Raw genomic sequence first — 19,930 nt, 5'->3', positions numbered from 1 at the left:
AATTAACCTACTATTCAACTTTTTTGTTCTATGCCAAAATAACATTTATGTTTTCCTTAGAACATCAAGCTACTGAAATGGACTTTTAGGAACATGAATGTCTCGACCAGGTTCCGAGGAGCATGTTAAGCAGCTTTCAAGCTACATATGAGACGAACAACTTCTATGCGAAGATCCGATCAAGTTCAATGTGAGCCTTTTAAGCAGCCTGAAAGTCCCCGCGCAATGCTTTATCCGAATTTTGTAGAACTTGGCAGAGTATTTTATTTTGGTTTAGAACTTTTGATTACCTGGGCGCCCACTGGTCTCGATAACTGAGGTGATATGATCAGCTAATTAAAAATAAAGACCTATTGTTATCTATTGTTACATACTAGTAAACGTTTATTTTATTTGTTTCTTGTTGCGTTTTCGCTGACTTCCCTGTGATTGCTGACTTTCTAACGGTTCTCTTTTTACCTACTGACAACGCCTTTTGAACACTATCCAGCTGTTCCCTCCCATCACCATTCGAAGTTTTATCCAATTTACGCTTCTTGCCCAAACTTGCCGCCTCATGTATCCGGGCTTTGTGTCGCCCAAGATCCATCTTCCGTCGAAACACTTGATCGCATTCGTCGCACTGGAAGTGCATCTTCCCACTGTGCACGGCCATGTGCTTCTTCAGTTCGCTATTGTTGATAAACGCTCGATCGCATTCGCCGCATTTGGCTGGGCGTTCCGTTGAGTGCATCCGAACGACATGATCTTTCACCAAATGGGACTGCTTGGCTCGATAGTCACAGTGCGGACACTTGTGGCGCTTTTCAGTGTTGTGCGATTTCGCGTGCTCTTTGAGGAGATATGCTTGGGAGTAAGCTTTGGGGCAACTTTCGCACCGGAAGGGAAAATCCGTGGCGTGTATGTTAGCTATGTGAGCAGCGAGGTAGGAATGGTGTTTGAAATTCTGACCACACATGTCGCATATGGCAGTCTTTTGATCCAGGCTGTGTTCTTTGTGCCTGTGAGACCACAGAGAATTCTTGAACCGATACATTTTGCCACAGATGTCACAACTGTATCGAAGAGCGAATTTCTCGCGTTCTTCTTTAGTTCTCCGCTTGATCGTTGATCGATCATGCTTATCCGTTTGTGTTTTGTTATGGACTTGATCGTTGTGCTGAAGTAAGAACTCTTCACTGGTAAATTGCAAATTGCACTGAGGACATTGGTCAAATGAAGCGCTATTGATTGCAAAAACGGTGAACCTTCGGGTTTTTTGCTCTTTGCTACTTTCGGAATGTTTCATGCGTTTATGTCGATCCAGCAGGGCATGACTCAATGATGTATGATCGCAGTGGTCACAGGTGAATAACGTATCAGGATGTTCCCTACGAGTATGGCTGATCCAACCAGAAAGATCGGCAAAAGTTTCATCACAAATTTGGCACACGTTGTGGTCGTGAAGATGAGCATTGAGATCTTTTTGTCTGGAATTATATTTATTTTGTAGTATAAAATCACTGTTCTATAATTTTGTTAATACCTTGATCAATATGAAACACAAACTAAGCGTTAGACCAACCCACTAACAAAGAAGTTCAAAATAATACGGACCACCTCAGGATTGTCGAATGGTAAGAAAAAGAATCTCAGAGAGTGAGCTAGGCAAGGACCCACTGGAGGACATCTGGATGTTGTGTCCCTTATTATGAGTGTCACTTCACATTGCAAATTCACGGTGAAAAAGTTGTGGGTTAATCAAATGGGAATCACTTTCACCGTCTTTATTACCGGTGTAACTTTTATGGTTGCACCGTGATAAAGCGTTTAGAGCAACTATTATTGATGCAATCGGAGGATCGCCAGATGAGTTGAACAAAGCGGATGCGACGGTACGATTTGTTTCAGTGCAAAAAGGTTTTGGTGGATAACACCGCAGTGCAGGCATTCATGCGATTTACACTCCCGTTCAAAAGTTTGGGGTCACCCTCTCAAAAACATGTCATTTTTTTAGGCCCATATCTCCGCCAATTTGCGTCCGATTTCAAACCCCAGGGTTTCATTCAAAAGATAATAAGTCAAAGAAACTTTGAACATGATCTAAAAAAAACTTTTTCAAAAAATTTTGTATGTAAACTTAACCCAAAGTTGCCAAATTTTCTAAAAAATGAATATAAACTTACGGCAGTGTCGCTGGAAGTTGGGTCGACCAAATTTTAAGATGAGAGCGGTAATATGACCCAATTTCTATTAGCTTTCAACTGCTTTTTACAGAACTTAGCTAAAAAATCTAGAAAAAAATGTATTAAGTAAATTAATTCTTGATATCATCGACCAAAAGTTTGGGTCACCCCTCAATATGATGTATCGGCCAAAAGTTTGGGGTCACTTTCGTAAAACATGGAAAAGTGATTTGGTCATATCTTCGTCATCTGTAGTTCAATTTTAATTCTTTTTGGATCATTTCAAAGATAATTAACTAAATTTACGTTTGATGTCTTCAACTTAACGTATTTAACGATTTTTGTATATAAAAATGTTATGTAAAGTTAGCACATTTTACCACGTTTCAAAAAATAAGGCAACTTTACGTTAAGTTTTAGTATGTAAATTTCAACAAATATGTGTGGTTCAATGTCTATGCAGTAAGTATCATTCATTGTGTTCCAAATAAGCCAAGAAGAATTAAAATTGAATGAAAGATGACAAAGATATTGCACAGTTCGCACCAAATTGGACTGCACAGTATGAAAGTGTGATGGTTGAAAAGTGTGACGATAAGTGCAATCGGGCTGTCTGACAGCAGTTTGACGTCGAGAAATGTCAAAGATTAGCACGTGGTGTGTGATTCGCCTGATTCTTCCCCGCTTTTGTTTTGATTCTCATCCATCTGCCAACTCTCCGATTAGGCTTTCTCTCTTTTTTCTCACCCAGAGTCGGAGCCGAGCAGCCAGTTTTGCGATTTGTGCGTTTCTTCTCATGGAAGAAGTTTGTGAAATGTGGAATTGGCTTCTTTAACGGTGTTGAGATAATTCGATATTCTGAATCTGCATGTCAAACTGAGCCGAAATCCAAATTTTCATGAATTTCGGAGCCCGGGAACCTATTTAAAAATCAATTTGAAGTTTGTATGGGAGCGATTTGCCGAATCACCCCTTGTCGAAGTTTGTACTGGGCGGAGCTGTCAAACAGTTACTCAGCTGTCAAAAGGTGATTTCAAAAAATGTCTTTGAAATTGATTTTAGGTGCCAAAATAAGGTTCTAAAAATCTGAAAAAAATCATAGTGGCTTAGAAAAAGGTGCTCTTTCGTATAAAATCGAAAAATCAATATATTTTTCTTAATTTAAAAACCCAATTCAAGATGTTGATGTCGGCAACCGTAACCGAGCACAAAAATAGTGTGATAGCTGAAGTGCATCAAAAATCCATCTTTGAAAGCAACCAGCAATATCAACAAATCACTTTTCCATGTTTTACGATAGTGACCCCAAATTTTTGGCCGATACAGCATTTTGAGGGGTGACCCCAAATTTTTGGTCGATGATATCAAGGATTAATTTACTTAATAACTTTTTTTCTAGATTTTTTAGCTAAGTTCTGTAAAAAGCAGTTGAAAGCTAATAGAAAATTGGTCATTGTTCAGTCCGCAACGCTGCGAACTGAAAAAGGAGCATGTATCGTTCACGTGAAGAAAGAGCAAGCAAACCGAGGTAGAAGCACGCAATCTTCGCATGAAGGAAACCCCCCAAAAAAGAGCCAATCGCCACGCTGAGAAGGAGGAAAAAACCATCGTCGTCGTCGACGACGGCCGTCGAAGACGAGAGGAAAAGAAGCGCTGCTTGGTGGCGCGAGCATCAGTATTATTACGCATCTCGTAGTGAACAGAAGCAACAGCAGAGAAGTCAAGCCGGCGAGCCAAGCCCGGCAGAAGAAAAGTGTGGGCCGACGACGGCCGAAAGAAAAGTTATGTACATAGTGTAATTAGTAAATTAAAATGAATTAGTACAAAATCAGTGTGTGTGTCGTTTGTCTCTGAGCCGGAAATTCCCTTGGTCCGCCAGTCGCCTGCGTGTCCGGTTGAGTCCTTTTCAGGGCTAGAGTTATTTGGAGATAGTTTTCCCATCCTATGGAGTTCGCCGCTGGTCCGTCGGTCGCTGCATGGCAGTTTCCATACACCGAATCCACTTGGGGAATCGGTGAGACCGGCGGGCGCGCTGCAATCAAGGCAGCCTGGAGAAGAAAAGCAGTTTTACAGTCCACTGCAACACGCCGCAACATGTTTTGGTCCTTCGAGCCGGATGGTTTGGTTCATCATCGCTGCTGGCTGGAACGCATCGCGACTGGGCGTGATTGAGTGGAGTGGCTGGCTTGGAGACAAAAACACACACCACAAGAAAAGTTGGAAAAAGTGAAGCAAAGCGAAGACTGGACAATCGAACAAGAGTGAAGTGATTAACTGCTAATGAACATTGGACAAAAGTGCTAGTGCAAGTGATTAATTAAGAATCATGCCGCCAAAGCGTACACCTGTGAAGAATATGGAAGGTGGTGGTAGCAATTCCGCCGCCGCCAGCAACGACGACGCAGTGGAAGAGTTCGACGCGCTGGTGCACATGCGTGGCTCAGCAAAGGCGAAGCTGACACGCGTCAAGCACATGATGGATCAAATCGTAGAGGAGGAGATCACGCTGCCGCAGGTCAAGGTGCACCAGAAGAAAGTGGAAGCTGCCTACAAGGAGTTTTCGGACTACCATGAACGCATCATGGCGGTCTGCCCACCGAGAAAGAGACAGGATCAAGACTGTAAGTACGTTGAATTTGAAACATTGTACGACGACATTTCCCTCGCTCTCGAAACATGGATCGAGATGCTGAGTCAAACGAATCGTAATCAACAACCGATTGTGGTTCAACCGTCGCTTCCTCGTGCCATTCCGCATTTCGATGGCAAATACGAGCAGTGGGAAAAATTTAAGGTCATGTTTAGGGACGTGGTCGATAGATCGAATGATCCGCCACGAATTAAGCTCTACCATTTGGAAAAGGCTCTAATTGGGGACGCAGCTGGCATAATTGATGCAAAAACCATCGCTGATGGCAATTATGACCATGCATGGGAAATTTTAGCAGAAAGGTTTGAAGACAAGCGACGAATGGTTGATCATCACATCTCTGGGCTACTCAACATGAGAAAAATGTCACAAGAAAGCCACTCTGAGTTAAGAGAGTTGGTCGATTCATGTGTTGGTCATGTCGAAAATTTGAAACATTTGGGTCTAGATTTTACTGGGGTATCAGATACAATCGTAACGCACATCTTATCCAATGCGTTGGACGATGAGACAAAGAAATTGTGGGAATCCTCGGTCGCCCATGGGGAATTGCCTGAATACGAGGACACTGTCAAATTTCTGAAAGGTCGCATTTCCGTACTTGAACGTTGTCAAAAGTCCACTAGTGATAGTAAGGTCAAACAATCCGCGCGTGGTGCAGTCAAAGGACTCGTGTCCGGCAAGCAGTCGTCGAACGTGAAGGTGAACGTGGTGTCATCAAGCAGCTGTGAGTTCTGTGCAGGAGACCATCTGGCGTTCAAGTGCTCTACGTTCAACGGATTGTCGACGGAGGATCGCTTGAAGATGGTGCGTGATAAACAGGTGTGCTTCAATTGCTTGCGACGTGGTCACATAAGTGGAGAATGCAAATCGAGCAAGACGTGTTCGAAGTGTAAGCGGAAGCATCATACGCTGCTCCATACAGAAGGTGGTTCAGTGCAAAATTCAAGTTCCAGCAATTCCAGTGTGACAGATCAGCAGCAGGTTCCAAAGCAAGCGGCGCAGCCAGACAACGCAAATGTTCCGGGTAGCAGTACACCTAACACCGTGGCTTCGAATGTGGTCGAGAAGCCAATTTCGCAAGTGCTGTTGCTGACTGCAATGGTCAACATTTTGGACAAACATGGAAAACCGCAATCATGTCGCGCTCTTTTGGACAGTGGTTCGCAGGTCAACTTCATCTCGGAGGCGATGTTGGGAAAGCTGCAAGTGGATCGAGAAGAAATCGACATTCCAATTACCGGAATCAACAGCGTCAGATCCAGCGTTCGACAACGGGCGAGGGTGGAGGTTCGTTCGAAGCATAATGGTTTCAAGATGGAGTTGGATTGCTTGGTCTCGCCGAAGGTAACGGGGAACCTGCCGACCTTTGAGATTGACGCTGCTACATGGGACATTCCCGCTGGAATTCAGTTGGCAGACCCTACGTTCTTCCGTCCAGGACAAGTGGATTTGCTAATTGGAATGGAATGGTACGACGATGTGCTCAAGTCTGGTCGTCTGAAGCTGTCAGAAGATCTGCCCACGCTCCAAGATTCGCAATTTGGCTGGTTGATCGGTGGAAAATATGCTAGTGCTTTTTGTGGAACAATTGTGAACTCTAATGTGGCAACACCATCAAGTGACTCTTTAAACGAACTGATGCAAAAGTTTTGGGAAGTGGAAAGTGTTTCCAGTGAGAAGTGCGTGATGACTGAAGCTGAACAGTGTGAGCAGCATTTCCAGTCTACAGTTCGTCGAAATGAAGATGGTCGATACGTAGTACAGTTTCCACTTCGGGAATCAATCAGCCAGCTTGGAGATTCGAGGCCAATGGCGCTGAGGAGATTCTACGCACTGGAGGCAAAATTGCAGAAGAACCCGGACATTAAGAAGCAGTATGACGAATTCGTGGATGAATACGAGCAGCTTGGACATTGCAAGGAAGTGCATGAAGCGGAAGATCCTGTTGGTTTGCAGAGATGGTATCTACCGCATCACGCGGTACTCAAGCCGTCGAATACGACTACCAAGTGTCGCGTCGTGTTTGACGCATCGGCAAAGGTTGGTGGAATGGCATTGAACGACGTGATGATGGTTGGCCCTACAATTCAACCTGATTTGCTGACGATCATTTTGAAGTTTCGTATGTATCGGTATGTGCTAAGCGCTGACATCGCTAATATGTATCGGCAAGTGTTGAAGGACAAGTGCCATACTCCGCTACAACGCATTTTCTACAGGAAGAAGCCCAACGAGCCACTGCGAGTCTTGGAGCTTCAAACTGTGACGTACGGTACAGCTGCAGCACCATTTCTGGCCATTCGTGCGCTGTATCAATTGGCAATCGATGAGGAAGCAGAATATCCTTTGGCAGCGGAGCTGGTGAAGAAGATGTTCTACGTGGACAACGTACTTTTTGGTGGAAACAATTTGGTAGAAGTGAGAGGCCTCCAACGAGAGTTGATTTCGCTATTGCAACGCGGAGGTTTTCATCTACACAAGTGGGCCGCAAACGATGAACAACTCCTGGACTCTATTCCTGAGGAGGATCGAGATAAATTGGTGAAGATTGAAGACTCTAGTGCCAATGAGGTAATTAAGACTCTTGGGCTTATGTGGGATCCGGTCGGAGATGATTTTCTGTTCCGGGCCCAATCTGACTGCAACAATCCAGCACCGACAAAACGGCAAGTTCTGTCAGTTATAGCAAGGCTTTTCGATCCCCTCGGCCTGTTGTCACCAGTAATCGTTCTCGCAAAGGTTTTGATGCAGAAGCTGTGGAAGAACAAGATGGATTGGGACGATCGGCTGGATGAAGAACTACTCGACGACTGGAGATATTTTTTGAACGCGCTGCCACTTGCAGAGGACTTCCGAGTTCCTCGGCGGGTAATTTCGGAGGAAGCGGCAAGGATTGAAATCCATGGATTTGCAGACGCGTCAAATACAGCCTACGGAGCATGTGTGTACCTTCGGTCGGTGCATTCCGATGGTACTGCGAGTTCGAGCTTAGTTACAAGCAAGTCAAAAGTCTGTTCCATAACGCCTATGTCCATCCCGCGCAAGGAGCTGATGGCAGCTCTACTCCTGCATCGATTGGTTAAGAAAGTGGTTGACGCAATGGAATTGGAACACGTTCCGGTTACTCTGTGGTCCGACAGCCAAGTGGTCATTGCGTGGCTAAACAAGCCGTTGGACTGCCTGCAAGTATTCGTGAGGAATCGTGTAGCCGAGATTACAAGCGAAAGTGAACATGTTTGGAAGTACGTTCGCTCTGCAGACAACCCAGCAGATATTGTATCGCGAGGCATGCCAGCGAAAGCGCTCGCGACGAGCAACCTATGGTGGAATGGACCGTTTTTCCTGTGCAGCGCAGCATATGACGAAGTAGTTCCTGCAGCTCTGGAAGATGGAGAGATTCCTGAACTGAAGCCGGCAGTATCTGTCAACGTGGCAACTGTATACGAGGAGCTTCCGATATTGACAAAGTTTGAGTTATTTCGGAAGACACAAAGGATCATCGCCTACGTTTTAAGGTTCATCAAAAACTGCCGTAAGATTGGTGAACGAAGCACTGCAACGACGCCCACGATTTCTGAATTGAAGGAGGCAAACAAGCGGATCATCCAAGCGATCCAGAGGAGCGAACTTCAGGATGAAATCGATCGCCTGCAAGCGGGGGAGCCATGCAAGAGAATCGGCAATCTGAATCCTTTCTTGGACGACGGATTACTACGAGTTGGAGGTAGAATTCGTCACAGCAAACTAGCATACGAGGTAAAGCATCAATGGATCGTTCCGGACAAGCACCCCGTAACGAGAAGACTCATCGCAGCGGTACATAGAGAAAACCTGCATGCTGGTCCGAGTAGCGTGATCACAGCCCTAAGAGAGCGCTACTGGATACTGAACGCCAGATCGACGGTACGAAAGGTGACGAGAAGTTGCATCATTTGCTTCAAATCAAGCCCGAAGCTTGCTGAGCAGTTCATGGGAGACTTTCCGTCGTATCGCATCACCGCTGCACCTACGTTTTTGAAAGTTGGAGTAGACTTCGCTGGACCTATCTACATAAAGCAAACCGCCAGGAAAGCAGCTCCAGTGAAAGGCTACATATGCGTATTTGTCTGTATGGTTTCGAAGGCAATGCACTTGGAAGTGGTGGAGAACCTATCCACTGAAGCGTTTTTGGCAGCACTACAAAGATTCGTATCCAGAAGAGGAGTACCCGAGGAAGTGTATAGCGACAACGGAACGAATTTCATCGGCGCGCGATCAGAGCTTCGTGAGTTGTACGAGCTCTTCAAGTCTGACCTAACCAACGGTAAGCTATCACAGTACTGTCAAGTCAAGGAGATTAAGTGGACCACGATTCCCCCAAATGCGCCTCACTTTGGAGGGCTATGGGAGGCGGGCGTTAAAAGCGTGAAGTCTGTTCTGAAGAAAGTCTATCAGTCCGCCTCTCTAACAATAATGGAATTTGCGACCTTGCTGTGTCAAATCGAGGCTATTCTAAACTCTAGACCTCTTTTTGCACATTCCTCTGACCCCAATGACCCAACCGTTTTAACCCCTGGCCATTTAATGATCAATAGACCTTTAACTGCTATCCCTGAGCCTAGTCTTGACGACATCCCCATCAACCGCCTGTCAAAATGGCAGCACATTCAGCTTCTTCGACAGCATTTTTGGCAACGCTGGTCGAAAGAATATTTGGTAGAGCTTCAATGTCGTTCGAAGTGGACGAAGAAGCACGTCAATGTAGTCCCTAACATGATCGTCCTGTTGAAGGAAGATAACGTACCACCTCAACAGTGGAAAATGGGTAGAATCGTCAAAACCTATCCAGGTCCCGATGATCTCACTCGTGTCGTCGACGTTCGTGTGGGCACCAGCGTTTTCAAGCGGCCAATCCACAAGTTGGCACCCCTGCCCATCCTCGAAGAAGAACCACTATGTTCAACACATCAGGACGAAGATTCCAAGGAGCCACCAGTGTCACTCTTTTCCCGGGTGGCAGCATGTTCAGTCCGCAACGCTGCGAACTGAAAAAGGAGCATGTATCGTTCACGTGAAGAAAGAGCAAGCAAACCGAGGTAGAAGCACGCAATCTTCGCATGAAGGAAACCCCCCAAAAAAGAGCCAATCGCCACGCTGAGAAGGAGGAAAAAACCATCGTCGTCGTCGACGACGGCCGTCGAAGACGAGAGGAAAAGAAGCGCTGCTTGGTGGCGCGAGCATCAGTATTATTACGCATCTCGTAGTGAACAGCAGAGAAGTCAAGCCGGCGAGCCAAGCCCGGCAGAAGAAAAGTGTGGGCCGACGACGGCCGAAAGAAAAGTTATGTACATAGTGTAATTAGTAAATTAAAATGAATTAGTACAAAATCAGTGTGTGTGTCGTTTGTCTCTGAGCCGGAAATTCCCTTGGTCCGCCAGTCGTCTGCGTGTCCGGTTGAGTCCTTTTCAGGGCTAGAGTTATTTGGAGATAGTTTTCCCATCCTATGGAGTTCGCCGCTGGTCCGTCGGTCGCTGCATGGCAGTTTCCATACACCGAATCCACTTGGGGAATCGGTGAGACCGGCGGGCGCGCTGCAATCAAGGCAGCCTGGAGAAGAAAAGCAGTTTTACAGTCCACTGCAACACGCCGCATCAGTCATATTACCGCTCTCATCTTAAAATTTGGTCGACCCAACTTCCAGCGACACTGCCGTAAGTTTATATTCATTTTTTATAAAATTTGGCAACTTTGGGTTAAGTTTACATACAAATTTTTTTGAAAAAGTTTCTTTTAAATCATGTTCAAAGTTTCTTTGACTTATTATCTTTTGAATGAAACCTAGGGTTTTGAAATCGGACGCAAATTGGCGGAGATATGGGCCTAAAAAAAATGACATGTTTTTGAGGGGGTGACCCCAAACTTTTGAACGGGAGTGTACATCCCAACTAACATTTTCAGCGCTATAAGCTTCAGTCATTTGCTTTCTGTTGTGTAACCATCGAGTAAAAGCAGTCAACGCTGAATAAAAGGAAAGCTAGTCAAATATAAATCATAAGCTAATACACGACTGCAAAACAAGCACCATACAGCTACCAAACTCGGTTTTCAGAAATCCATTGCTTGTCACTGGGGCTGCCTTTACTCCACCCTATTCCAACTCCGGGAGATTTCCCGGAAGATGTGAAAACTTGAACACATCGAATAGGAGTCCCCACTAACAAAACAGCTGCTACTATACAGTACAATTCATTATACTGACAAATCCCCAAACCAGCAGCGCTTTAAAGGCCGTTATACGATTTCATTACGGCTAGAAGCTGTAACATTATTGTTAAAACAAACTTTAAGCGGGATATATAGCTACTACACAAATTCTTTACAGCTATCCATGTATGTGCTGTGAAATTATTTGGGTTGCTTTTATTGCACTTTAATTCAATGCCGGAAGATTTGCCGGAAGATGTGCAAATCGAGTAAGAGTCCCAGCCACTACAACAGCTGCTTTTATACAGTATGTTTTGTAATGCTGCCAAAACACAAAACAGTAGCGCTTCGTAGCCGTTCAAAGAACACTCTTTCAGCTAGAAGCTGTGAAGAAGAATCTGTTGGCGCAACCACACAGCTTGTTCAATGTTAACATTATTGCGTTTGACGTTTCACAAGCTTTTACAGCAAGATGAGGTTGGGTAAGGTTTCTTGTGGCACACTTATGAAGCCTTGTCTGGAGTAAAACAAAACGGGCTATTTTCTATGTTATTTATATATAGCAGTGTGGCAGCGAGGACATCATCGGGACCAGTGGATACGGAGATCGGGAGTTCGATTCCAAGTAGCGGCAAGTACTTTAATTATTCAATTTTAAAAGTGATAATTCCAGTTCCACATGTATTGCGTCACGGTATCCATAACCTAATTATATTTAATCATTTTATTTGGGGATGCCGTAAAAATATTATTAACAACTGCGAAAAGGCTGAAAAAGCGCCTTCTCAAGATGTTATTCAGTTAGTGGTTACATAGGAGCCGAGCAAAGAGCTATGACTAGGTGGCATAGAAGCTGATCGCACAGCATGTACAAGCTGATTAAGTTCGCCAGATTCATTGGTATAGGGCTTGCATAGAAACTTCCATCCATATGTACAACACAGTAACTCAGCATCAAGCCGTATTAAGGATGATTTGTTGACGTTTACATTCACAATAAATGTTAGTTGGGATATGCAGCACAGCATAGAATCCGGTAGAGCAAAACGGGATCAGCAGACCTGTCTTTTCCTGTAGAATGAAAAATCTGGGTGGGTTGATATGAGACTGCTTTACAGTTTTCAAGAAACACAGAAGTTTAACCGTATGCCGAATTTTGCAAGGATAAGGACGAAAGTACCGGGATCTATTTTTTAAACGTACGGTCATGGGTTTGATTCTCAACTTCGGCACATGAATTGCTTCAAAACCATCTGTGTTTCATATAGATCTCAGGAATCTAATAAAGAAGATTAAAATATCACTTACTCCATAAAACCTTTCTCGCAGTATTGGCAGTTGAAGTGTATTCCGGTGTTATTATGCACTTCTCTGACGTGGACCATCATATTTCCTTTGGTGGTGAATGTTCTCTCACAAAATTCGCACTTTACTTTGGCCTGCTCGCCATCGTGCAGCAGCACATGGTTGTTAAAGGATGTTCGCGAAGCTAAAACTCGCCCACAAACGTTACATCCATATCGGTGGAAATTCTTCTCATGTTGCAGATAAGCCGCACGATTCCCAATCAGATATTCTCCACCGCAACCTTCCATTGGGCATAATTTGAATTTTTGACCATCCTTGTGAATAACTGTTTTACGTGATTTCGATCTCTGTTTTCGTTTTGTCTTCTTTGTTGGTTCTTCAGATTCGGATTCCTGTTCAATTGCTTCATTGTTGGATAACTCAACATCTGATATTGTTTCGCAGTTTAGATTCGTTGCAACGTCAACTGTAACTTCTTCAAAAACGACTTCTTCCTCTGTGTTGTCGATCGTACAATTGTTTTTGATATCTCGAATCAGACCATCGATCGTGAACTCTTCGCTGTCGATCACGTGCAAACGACTTAGCACGTGTCGCAATTGATCAGATTCGTCAGATTTGAACAGATCCTCTATAGTTTTCGAATCATTGGTTTGCTTAAACTTCAATAAAGCAATAGAAAACTTTAAAACTTGAATTGCCTGTCGCCTAAAGTTTGAAATTTCTTTCAAACGATGTGCACACGATTTACAAAGATGTTTAGGCAGCTCGTTTGCATATTCCTAAAAGCAATAATTTGAAGTAAAGAATTTACTTATAATTGTTTAGCAATTCGTCACAAACTTACTTCTGTTGAAAGGAAATAAAGTTCATTCAGCAAGTCTTCATATGTTGTGCAAGGATTGTCATATTCCAACCTGGCACGATCGTTTATGTTGCAATCCTGTGTTAACTTGAAGCATATGCGACAAACCCATGGAAAATTTGGAAAATCATACATCCCTAAATTTTGCACTGATAACTTTTAAAGTGTTTACCCGGCTACTTGTTATCCATAGTAAATACCCATGTAGGTAAATATTTTGCAATTTTTGTTTTGGTCTACTCGGATCATGTGAAATCAAATCACACATACATTTTCGCACAAGCTATGATATGCATGGGTGTCAAATAAAATAATGCTCCATAACGGCCTCATGTTTTAATAATTTCTTTACGAAATTTTAAAAATAGTCTCATTCTTCGGATCTATATACGTTTCAATTCACATAAACCATCAATAATCAGCTACATTTAACATTAAGCTTTTTATTTACCCTACACGCCTACACGTGCCTACACCTTCAGTAATGGTTCATATTCGCCACCTGTCCCCTACACTGAAAAAATTGACACGATCGATTCATGTGTTTTGACTTATGAGCTGATTCAAAAACGTCAACGCTAGTCTGATGTGTTTTTCCAATGCTTCGAATGCTTTCTACACATTATATAACCCTGATTCATAACATGGATTTGGCTGCAAAGCTTACATCATTGAATTAAATGTAATTCACTGCAATATAATATGTGCTACACTTGGCGTTCAAATGGCTCTATCTTTAGCTGAATCCAGTAGCCAAAACATAACAATGTCGTATGTGATATAATTGAAAATGAAATGATTTCACAAACGAATTTGCGTTACTAGTTCTTCCAAATGCATTTCATAACTGGAGACACATGACTAGGCTGACCATCCGTCCCGTATTTAACGGGACAACAAAATTTTCAAACATTTGTCTCTGGGGCATAGTTAACGTTTTTGACTCAATTATTTGTTCTTTCCAGCTCAAATAGCATTATTAACCACATGCAGTTCTGGTTTTGGCCATTGATTTCCTTTTTTGTTGAGTTTACAAAATGTGTCCCGTATTTAAACGGGACAAATCTGGTCAGCCTACACATGACCCATCAGTCAACCATTAAACGTTTTTTATTATGGCCGGAACGTGGTCGTGACATGTTATCCCCGGATTAAGCTTCTTTTTTATGCAAAATAACGCGTAAATAGGACTAGAACCGGAAGAAATATAATAAAGGTGAGTTTTTGTGTTTTGCTTTTTGTTGATTTTTACTTAAATTTGTCTCAATTTTGATTTTAGGTCGCATAATCTAAAGTTCAACCGGTACCAAGAAGACGATTCAGTAACGCTTGTAGCACAATCATGTCCCAGCAAGGCTCCTACAAGGGCTCTTGAGGAGCATCTAATAGTTATGGAGAGTTCCGTGCTTGGTTCCGTGCGGCATCCATCGAAAACAAAACGGTGCTATATTTAGTGCTGCGGTTCCGGTTGGCCTCCAGGTGCAGTCCGTATCATCATTACAACTTGTCGTCAAATGATGGAATCTCGAAGGTGAGTTTTTTAGATCAAATCAATGAATAAGTATGTAGTTTTTTTCATATCTTAGGCAAATCTTAGTAAATGTTTGTAAACTATTGAAGCAAAATAAATTGATATAAAAATGTCAAACTTCGAGTTTTATTCAATACAGAGTATCAAAGTCGTCTTTATAGCAAAGTGTTCATATTTCATGCGACCTCTTGGTTTTTCTTTTACGATTTTAATTTGAAAAGCAGAAAATGTGTATTGAAATTATTTTTTTAACACATCATTTGAAATTCGAAACTAAAATCGTAATTGTAAAACTATGAGTTCGCGTGAAATAAAAGCAATTCACATTGCATTTATGCCTGGAGGACTACATCGGCAGCATAACATGAAATTCATGTTCATCATCACACGAAACGTATGTACCGCTCAATAAGATTGTATGTATTTACACGTCAAATTCAACTACATTGAAAATATACATTCATTGGTAAGTCCATCAGAATCCAAATGTATTTAATTTGAATTTCATGTGAGGTACACATAAGAGTCGTGTGGATTGTTTAATATCGGAGCAACAATAATATTAGTGATTCCATATGTTTCACACGTGATATTATGCCTCTCAAGAAAAATCAGAATATGGCGATTATCTGCCTCTGGCTTCTGATATCAGCGCGACAGTCACTAATCATAACAGCGTCAACAGATTTAAAAGTATATAATTCCACTATATGGGGTTTGACAGCAAAAACACTCATTCCACTGAGCAACTCTTGCCGTTCGTCACAAATACATTCAAAAACATCTGTCACTTCGCGAAACCCACGTGCTTTTGTTTTTGGCGGGATCACTTTTTCTTTTGTTTTGCCTTGCGACCAAGCTTGCGACTGTCATGCGGCGGTATGCCTTGCGAGCGTACGACCGCCGCAGGACTCTAATAAAAGATAAGCGCGACAATATTCACTGGTTTTACAATTTGCGCAAATCTATATGTAAAACACATCACTCCGACGTGTAAATTTTTTTGAGTGTATAGATTATAACGCACCGTAACATCTTTCCCTTCTCTAATACATATGTAACAATGAAAGAAAAACGTCTGCACTTATACACAACACCTATCAAACAACTTGTTGTGTAAATTGAGTTGTCCAAAAAATGTCTCACTAAACCTAATGCAAGCCTATCCATATACGGGAGAACAAAAGATGTTTACAAAGTTCTTACAGATAGATTAACACGGGAAATCTGAACACAAACCACTACCACACAGGGATTTGGATTGGTCAATACCTATCAGAAAGTCGAACACTTCGTTCAAGTTCAGATTTTTATTATAAAAGTTTTACACTCAAACTCAAATATGAATGCATCAGTCCGTTTGTTACAAGTTTGTCGTTTTTGTTTAAATAGTGTCGAAAAGCAAAAATCGTTTCCGGTGGACGCGGTTGAAGAGAGAAGCGGAATCAGTTATCGCGAATTTCTCCATAGATGGGATTCGGATGGACGAATGGTATGAAAGGCTGAACATTGTAATTTAACGCTGTGGAGCCTGAGTTTTTCTAACCCCACGTCTCCACTAGACAGAAATGTCTTGCCATTTTGCTGCCAGAAAGAGAAAACGTACGTACGTAACAGAAATGATCAACACCGCCGCTTTCCATGCAAACAGCGAGAGAACATTTCTGTCATGACACATCTGTCCAGCAAAATGGTCTAGTGGAGACGTCGGGTAAGCACTATTATACAGTTTTGTGAACGTATTTCCACAGACAAAGAGATGTACCGTCAGTGCACCAGTAGCCGCTCATGGCCCAATAGCCGCTCACTGTTGCAAAAATCAAGTTTTCACGCATAAATACCCCCTTTTCGTCGCTGATATTCTTGGACAATATAAATTATATGAGAGCAAAGCCATTTTATGCAATATTTACCAAATAACATAAATTTTAAAAACAAAACAGTAGAATTTTTTGAGCGGCTATTGGACCAAAAAAAACTGTAGGAAATTTTATGTATTCCAATAACCGCTCACGCAAAAAAATACGTGAAAATCGTAAAAGCTGTTGATTTTAGTACACAGTGTATTTAATCACTATTATACACTCCCGTTGAACAGAAAAAAAAACATTGTAAAAACATAGAGTTGCAAAAATAATTCACTTTTCCGCAAAAGTCTATTTAAAAGATTGCATCCATATGTCCGTGAGCGGAATTAGGACCACTTTGGTGTCACACAGATTGTAATAAAATCATACTTTTATAAAAAGTTCTACATACCGTCGATGGGGGTGACAATGGGTCTGGGGGGTGAGATTGGGTCAAAACGGAGAAACATAAATTTGGAAATAGCTCATCAACTATAGTTATATAGATATATAGATATATCGCTAATTTATATTGATAACTTTATATTATTTCAAAGAGAAGATGTTTTTACACGTCATGATGCAGAATGAAATGTTTAGCAATAATCGCTTTTTGTTAAATTTGTGGCTAAACTTATATGATGAAACTACTAGTAAATCGCCCTGAAAAAAATTCTACTTCGTAATGTTTTACACAAGTACCCAACCATAAATGATCCTAAAAGTGCACTATGGGCCAGAAATCAAAATTTCGCGACAAAAGTCAAAAAAGTTGTTTTTCTAAGTTCAATCAATTTTCATATTTGTATGATTGTTTGGGCTATGTTTGATTATATACCGACTGATTTGTACGATTTGTAACAAAATTGTATCGTTTTTTGTATGGAGAAACTTCTTATAAGCGAAAATTCTGGATTTTAACCAATATTTAAAAAAATGTGATTTGTAGTAAAAAATGTACCCAACAAGTATAACGCATACATTTCCTAGAAGTAAATTAGGTATATTTTGCATATTTGGTGCACAAACGGCGATACTTTAAAGTTTAAAAATAAATTTTATAATATTTACTCAAATATTACGGTTTATTTGCCAATGTGTTCAGAAAGTAGGAGTATTCGACCGTATTCGACATGCAACCGGTCTAGGATGCTAGCTTAGACTCTTCTTTTTTGAATACTTCCGGACTTTTTTGCGGGAATTTGCGGGAAACCAAGTTAGAGTGATTTTAGTGCTTGCATTAATTTTACAATATTTCACGCTGTGCTTCAATAATCATCCACTCTTGCCATTACGACGCAATGACTTTATGGCTTGCGTAACAATATACATAGCAACAAACAACTACCATTGTGGAAGATTTTGTTTCGAAATAAATGTGATTATAAACTTTTAAATCAAGACCACACACTTACTCAATGTGCAAAGTTTAGGTATATCAATCCGTGTCATCTATTAGAATTTTAAATTAACTCATCGTACATACATATGTACAGATGGATACATTATTAATGAAATTAGGAACAAATCCACAGCTCAAGTGAGATTTCAACTAACGACCGTTATATGCTACACAAGTGCTTTACCGACTTAGCTACCGAGCCAATCAATGACACGGCATTTTGAATATTGCAAGGAAAATCAAATTTGTCTATTGATCGCAAATATATCCATCCCACTTATACATATGTACGAAGAGCGAGTGTAATTTACATATTGATCAAATACCGGCTCCGAGTCATTTGGCCGACTGTCATTTGTGTGATTGCCGCTTGGCCGAACGCCGAAAGAGTCACTTGGCCGAACGCCATTTGGCTGAAGATGAAACGATCGTGCCACGTCAGTATAACTCAACATAATCGCCTATGATTAAAAGGAGAAAAAAATCTCTGATAAAATATTGACAGTTTCAACGCCAACTAATCCCTGAATTGTAAAACTAGAAAGAATAGTCAATGATTGGAGGAAAGAAGAAGGAAAAATTAATGATGATCAAATTGGCAGCTAGAATGTAAAATGGGTTCTCTAAATTATTTTGAACATAATTCGGCCAAGCGGCATTCGGCCAAATGCCGGACATCTGAAATACCTGAGCATCGGATTTTTTCACCAAAAACTTATTAAAAATCATAATTGACCACACGAATTGATGTACCAAAACTTGCACTTTGAGTAAGTGTGTGGTATTGATTTAAACGCCTACAACCACAGTCTTACCTGAAACGAAACCTTCCAGAATAATAGTAGTTTGTTGCTATGTGTATTGTTTCGCAAGCCATTAAGAGATTGCGTCGTAATGGCAAAAGTAGATCTTAGAGTAGATGGTTATTGAAGCACAGTGTTAGTTGTGCAAAATTAACGCATGCACTAAAATCACTGTATCTTGGTTTCCCGCAAATTCCCGCAAAACACAATAAAATTTGAGTGGATATTGTAAAATTTTAATTTAAACTTAAAGACATCGCAAGTTGTGCATTAAATATGCAAAATATACTAAATTTACTGTTAGGAAATGTAGGCGTAATATTTGTTGGGCACATTTTTCTCCAAAAATCAAATTTTTCTTAATATTTATTAAAATCGAGAATTTTCGCTTATAAGAAGTTTCTCCATACAAAAAACGATACAATTTTGTTACAAATCAAACAAATCAGTTGGTATACAATCAAACATAGCCCAAACAATCATACATATAACAAAATTGATTGATCTATAAAAATGCCAACTTTTTTGAATTTTGTCGCGAAATTTTGATTTCTGGCCCATAGTGAAGTGGTTAGCTGTAGGTATTACCTGGTTGATGCAACGAAAAAAGCGGGCTGTCAATGCACTTTTTATTCAAAAATCCAATATTTTCGACCCTATGTCTAAATATTAAGAATGGGGGTGAGATTGGGTCAAGCAAGTTATCGAGTGCACATAACCTTAACTAAAAACTCAACTAGTTATCCAGTCCCCATTTGATGTTAAAGTGGTGCCATGTTTACTGTATCTCCATAAAAGCACGATTTTTTCGAAAATATGTCGAGGAAGTGTCAAGCGAGTGTGTTCATACGTTTAGTGCCTAAAATCATTTATAACAATAAACCCATGCGTTTGGACAGCTCCTCTGATCATCAGCTAACCTTTAGTGTACTGCAATATCGTAAGCTCACAAAATAGACTTGATAGCGTTTTTCTTCTCCACTCATTTTTTTAAATTTTAAGGAAATATCGTGAAATTACCAGACGGTAGACGAAAAATATCATTTTTTTTTTTCAATAAATCTTTCAATGCGCCTCTTCCTAATTGTAATCCCCCCTCCTCTCCTGGAGGTTGAAACTTTAAATCAGGATGAATTATGGTGGCTAAAAATGGCGATACAACATACAAACTTT

General features: G+C 41.2%; 2 protein-coding genes across 2 annotated transcripts in view; one reads left to right on the top strand and one right to left on the bottom strand.

Moving 5' to 3' along the window:
• Positions 1-353: 353 nt before the first annotated feature.
• Positions 354-13,670, bottom strand: LOC109428674 (zinc finger protein 761). The gene is made up of 3 exons (XM_019704490.3): positions 13,157-13,670; positions 12,310-13,091; positions 354-1,469 (listed from the first exon to the last, which is right to left on the bottom strand). Exons 1-3 carry the CDS (start codon positions 13,307-13,309, stop codon positions 374-376), a joined length of 2,031 nt encoding a protein of 676 aa, XP_019560035.2. The 5' UTR covers positions 13,310-13,670; the 3' UTR covers positions 354-373.
• A 2,263-nt stretch (positions 13,671-15,933) lies between these two features.
• The window catches only part of LOC109428676 (zinc finger protein 888), a 40,697-nt gene continuing 36,700 nt past the window's right edge, over positions 15,934-19,930 (top strand). Inside the window, exon 1 of the mRNA XM_029879780.2 lies at positions 15,934-16,197. Coding sequence (XP_029735640.2) covers positions 16,048-16,197 — 150 coding nt within the window. The 5' untranslated portion in view covers positions 15,934-16,047. The remainder of the gene's footprint in view (positions 16,198-19,930) is intronic.

This window comes from Aedes albopictus, chromosome 2 (assembly GCF_035046485.1).
Source record: "Aedes albopictus strain Foshan chromosome 2, AalbF5, whole genome shotgun sequence".
Classification (NCBI taxonomy): Eukaryota; Metazoa; Arthropoda; class Insecta; order Diptera; family Culicidae; genus Aedes; species Aedes albopictus.
The sequence above is the reverse complement of the archived record's forward strand: the minus strand, read 5'-3'. Positions and strand labels throughout refer to the sequence as shown.